Below are 5,459 nucleotides of genomic sequence, written 5' to 3' on the forward strand. Positions count from 1 at the left end.
TCCCTCACCACTACCTCACTGAAAACACATACCATACATACACGGATAGATAAATAGAAAATAGATATAGATAGATAGATGATAGACAGATGATAGATAGATGGATAGATAGATAGATAGATAGATAGATAGATAGATAGAAAAATGATAGATAGAGAAATGATGGAGACTCTGTTCATGATCTCACCTCACACATCAGCAAAAACTTTGCAACAATCAGCTGAAAAGTCTCTCATATTCCAGCCGTAAATCTATCAAGCTAGCTGCCTCAGTCCCCACTGTTTACCTTCCCTCCTATTTACAATTGATGAAAGACTTCTCTCATCTATGGACAAAACTCCACTTGTGCTCTGGATCATTCATTTCCCCTTTCCCAAGGACTTACTTCTGCTATTAACTTCTTACTCTGCTGCATCAACAAATTCTTTCTCTATTCCCATTGAATATACAAAATGTTCTTGCATTAATACCTATCTTAAAAATAAAAGAAAGAAACCTTTAGAGGCATAAGACAGTGGTCCACAAAATTACATAGGGAGTTGATAGAGGGGTGGTAGACTGTCGTTCGAGAATATCAAAGTTATCATCATGATGATTAGCAAGTTAGCTTAGAAATATCTGAACATGGTTTCTAGTACAGTCATGAAGTGATGTACATGAGCAAGAAGGCTAAGGCAGTGGGGTAACTGGGAGGCACAAAAGGAGTTTTGATGTCTCTCTTTCTTGAATTCCCAAGATAAATCTTTTTATCACTATGGGAAACCACAGCATATTCAGTGAATTCATCCTTCTTGGGCTGTCTGCTGACCCTCAGACCCAGATTCTGCTCTTCATGTTGTTTCTGGTGATTTACATCCTGACCCTGATGGGGAACCTGGTGATGCTGCTGGTGATCAGGTCTGATTCCCACCTCCACATACCCATGTACTTCTTTTTGGGACAACTGTCCTTCCTAGACCTCTGCCACTCATCTGTCACAGTCCCTAAGATGCTGGAAAATCTGCTTTCTGAAAGTAAAACCATTTTTGTAGAGAGCTGCCTGGCTCAAGCCTTCTTTGTGTTTGCCACTGGGGGCACTGAGGCATGTCTGCTGGCTGTGATGGCCTATGACCGCTATGTAGCCATCACCTCCCCTCTGCTCTATGGCCAAATGATGAGCAACCAGCTCTGTGTTGGGCTGGTGTGGGGCTCCTGGAGCCTGGCCTTTGTTGATGCTCTCGTCAATATCCTCCTGGCTGTCAATTTAGACTATTGTGAGGACCAAACTATCCCCCACTTCAGTTGTGAGCTGTCTTCTCTCTTCCCTCTGTCTTGCTCTGATACCTCCACCAACTTCACACTCCTGCTCTGCTCCTCTGTCTTGCATTTCTTTGGAACCTTCATCTTGATCTTCTTCTCTTATACCCGCATTGTCTCCACCATCTTGAACATCAGCTCCACCTCGGGCAGAAGCAAGGCTTTCTCTACCTGCACTTCCCATCTCACTACTGTGATCTTGTTCTATGGATCTGGTTTTCTCAGCTATCTCTTGCCAACCTCAGGTTCCCCCGTGGAGATGATCTTCCCTTTACAGTACAGTGTGGTCACTCCCATGCTGAATCCCCTCATCTACAGCCTACAGAACAAAGAGGTGAAGGCAGCTATGAAGAGAATGTTAAGAAGATATGTTAACTCTTTCACATAGTGGACCAGAGAAACAGGACCATGGAGAACCTAAACAATTCTGCAACAAGATATCTGGTAACTGGAAATTAAGGATTATTTCTTGATTGACCATCATGCCAGCTGTTGAAAAAATATGTATCTGTCAGCATCTTGATACAAACTTAAGAAGAAGTCAGCAAGCTCTGTTCTTAGGTTGATTAATGGTCAGCCATATTCAGAGGAAGAGAAATGGGTCAGATAATTTTTTCCCAGGTATTGTGTATATATGTATTTTTATTTTGTAGAGAGCATCTGTTATTTTTGCCTGCGCGGCATGCTTTCACCCTTCCTCCAGTAACTGCACACCACTCTTGCTTAGCGAAACTGACCCTTCTCCATTTTGTGTAGCCCAGTGGGACTCTCCATAGTGCCCCCCTCTCCTCTCACCACAAGGAGATCATGTGACCTACAAAAGGCTGGTCATTCTACCCCAGCATCTCAACAAGAGACTGCCCAGGCCTCCCTGCTACTGAGATCCCCAGTGAAACCCTGTCCACTGCGCTTCCTCACAAGAGGTTTTCCAACACGCAAAACAACAATAACAATCTTTTAATAAAGATGCTTACCTTAAATGTTTTACACATATAATCCTCTTTAATTATCTCAACAACATTATATGGGCTAAGTACTATTACTCTTTTTTTGTAAATGAATAAATGAGAACCAGAAAAGTTGCCTAAACGCAAGGGGAGCTCAAATTTCAAACCAGTCAGTCTGAATCCAAGGCCATTTTCACAAACCCTGTCTTGAGTGTGGTGTCCTTTGCAAAACATCCTTTTCTTTACTAATGTGAACCAAACTCAAATTATGTTGGTTGAGGGGCTGGCCCAGTGGCATAGCAGTTAAGTTCATGCATTCTGCTTCGATGGCCCTGGGGTTCATTGGTTCGGATTCTGGGTGGGGACCTAGTCACCACTCATCAAGCCATGCTGAGGCGGTGGCCTACATAGAAGAGCTAGAAGGACCTACAGCTAGGATATACAACTATGTACTGGGGCTTTGGGGAGAAAAAAGAAAAAGGAAGATTGGCAACAGATGTTAGTGCAGGGCCAATCCTCCAATCAACCAACATATATATGATGGTTGAAACCAAAGAATCCAAACTGGTACTCAAATTGGCACTAAACGGTGAATTATGCACTCAACTTGACCCCCAGTGAAATGTGTGGGATTTTTAAATTGATTAATATACCAGGAGGTGCAAAAGACAGAAAATCTTCTATTTACATTCTCCAATGGGAATATATACACTACAACATTCAATGGCAAATGTATACCTACCACCTGTGATCGCCTAAAATCATGCGCCCACTGAGAATGAAGCTATACTGCTTAAGAATCTGCTGCTGTCATCCAGTGTGGTGGGGATAAAAATATTAAGACTCCAGGATAGTTTCAAGCATGACAAATTCAAATCTGGAAATTCTGACCTTACTGCTTATGGCGCAGACATGACCTAAAGCCAAACTCAGAGGGTGATTCTCTGGCTTGCTGAATTATAACCCTATGAGAATTAATCATCATATGGATTGTGTATGTAAAGTTAGGGAACTGAACAAGAATTAAACAGTGATAACTGGGAGAATTTGAGGACTCAGAGTATCAAACCTCCAAAGCACTCAAAACTACCCCCACTGCGCTTTCCTCACCTAAGCTCTTCCTCCCTTGATGGAAAAAGCACGTGATTCTTCGCATGCCCATCCCTTCTTTTTGCTCTGCTAGTTTCCAGGATTCAAAATTAACATGCCTTGGGGCCGGCCCGGTGGCGCAAGCGGTTAAGTGCGCGCGCTCCGCTGCGGGGGCCCGGGGTTCGCTGGTTCGGATCCCGGGCGCGCACCGACACATTGCTTGGTAAGCCATGCTGTGGCGGCGTCCCATATAAAGTGGAGGAAGATAGGCACCAATGTTAGCCCAGGGCCGTCTTCCTCAGCAAAAAAGGAGGAGGATTGGCGGATGTTAGCTCAGGGCTGATCTCCTCACAAAAAAACAAAACAAAACAAAAAAAAAAACAAAATTAACATGCCTTGGGGTGAAATAAAGAACCAGAAACGATAACATAAAATTTGCATGTAAAATAACAATAGTCCATTAATTTCTATTTCAAAAATCTGGAGATAAATTTGTGGAAGATGATTTTAAGTATGTTCAATCAAGGAGTGTGGACTTAACATTTTAAAATTAATTTTTAAATCTTTATACACATAAAGACACATATATACCTTTTACTTACCTCCACTTTCCCCAGTTTCTATTCTCGCTCCAGCCACATCATGTCCCTCTCTAGGAACCCATGTTAACTGAATATATTTTCTTTTATAACTTTATCCATGCTCATATCGTCACATATAAGTGCTCATATATAAGTATACAGATACACATATTCATTTTTACATATATATGGCTGTTCTGTCTTCTAAAAACTCCCTTTAAATACACAGATTTTTATCTTGCTTCTCTCACTGAACAATACTGTGGGCATATTAATCTAGGTCAAATGATTTAGCTCTAATTTATTCTTTTGAATCGTAGCCTAATATTTCATGGTAAGGATGTGCCATAGTCTATACAATTGCCTTTTATATGGGCATTAACTTCGCTTCTGGATGTTTGACATGGTGAATAATGTTTTATTAAACACACTTGTAAATAAATCCTTAAGTTTGGATGCTTTTATTTATATGGGGGTGATTCTCAGGAACAGGATTCTAAAATCAAAATGGATGTGTATTTAATTTGAATATATGTTGCTAGATTGCTTTCTGGAAAGTTCACATATCCTAAGTAATGAATAAGTGTAGTTTTCCCCTATATACTCTCCAAATATAGATGTCATAGATCACTTAAAACTTTTTACCTTCTGATGGGTACAAAGTGGTGTCTCTGTTTAGCTTATTCTACATTTTCCTTACTACCAGTGAATGTTACTATCTTTTCATGTGTTTGTTAACCGTTTGGATTTGCTCTCCTGAAAGTTGCTCATTCATATCTTTTGCCTATTTCTCTTCTGTGTTTTTCCTTTTCTTATCCATTAGCAATATCCTGTACTTTAGCAATATTAACAGTAGTTTGTAATCTATGTTGCAAATATTGACTCGGATCTATTACTTTTCTATTTTGTTTTTATTTTGTCATATAAAAGTTTAAATGTTTACATAGTCAAATATGTCTGCCTTTTCCCTGATAGCACATAGATACCCTGTTTTGATTAAGAAATTCTCAGGGCTGGCCCAGTGGCATAGTGGTTAAGTTCACATGTTCTGCTTTGGTGGCCTGGGGTTCACTTGTTCAGATCCTGGGTGCAGAACTGCTCGCCACTCATCAAGCCATGCTGAGGCGGCGTCCCACACAGAAGAACTAGAAGGACCTACAACTATGATATACAACTATGTACCTGGGGCTTTGGGGAGAAAAAAGAAGAGGAATATTGGCAACAGATGTTAGCTCAGAGCCAATCTTCTTCTTCTTCAAAAAAGAATATAATCATAGACTGTAGATATCTTTAAAAAAAAAAGAAAAAAATTCTCTAACTACTCAATTGTACATATTATCTCTTAATTTTCCTTAGTTTGTATTATTTTATATTCAATTAACTGATTTGGAATTTATTTATATTTTGGTGTAATATAGATGTCTAAATGTATTATTTTATGGATCTAAAGCCACTTAGACAACAATATTTGTTAAATATTACATACTTTCTTTCCCATTGAATAGAAATAATACATGTCATACAATATATTTGATGATCTATATCT

General features: G+C 39.8%; 1 protein-coding gene across 1 annotated transcript; it reads left to right on the forward strand.

Moving 5' to 3' along the window:
• Positions 1–754: 754 nt before the first annotated feature.
• LOC131415745 (olfactory receptor 8S1-like) lies at positions 755–1,684 on the forward strand. Its single transcript, XM_058557566.1, has one exon. The coding sequence runs from the start codon at positions 755–757 to the stop codon at positions 1,682–1,684; it is 930 nt and encodes a 309-aa protein (XP_058413549.1).
• Positions 1,685–5,459: the final 3,775 nt, after the last annotated feature.

This window comes from Diceros bicornis, chromosome 17 (genome assembly GCF_020826845.1).
Source record: "Diceros bicornis minor isolate mBicDic1 chromosome 17, mDicBic1.mat.cur, whole genome shotgun sequence".
Lineage (NCBI taxonomy): Eukaryota > Metazoa > Chordata > Mammalia > Perissodactyla > Rhinocerotidae > Diceros > Diceros bicornis.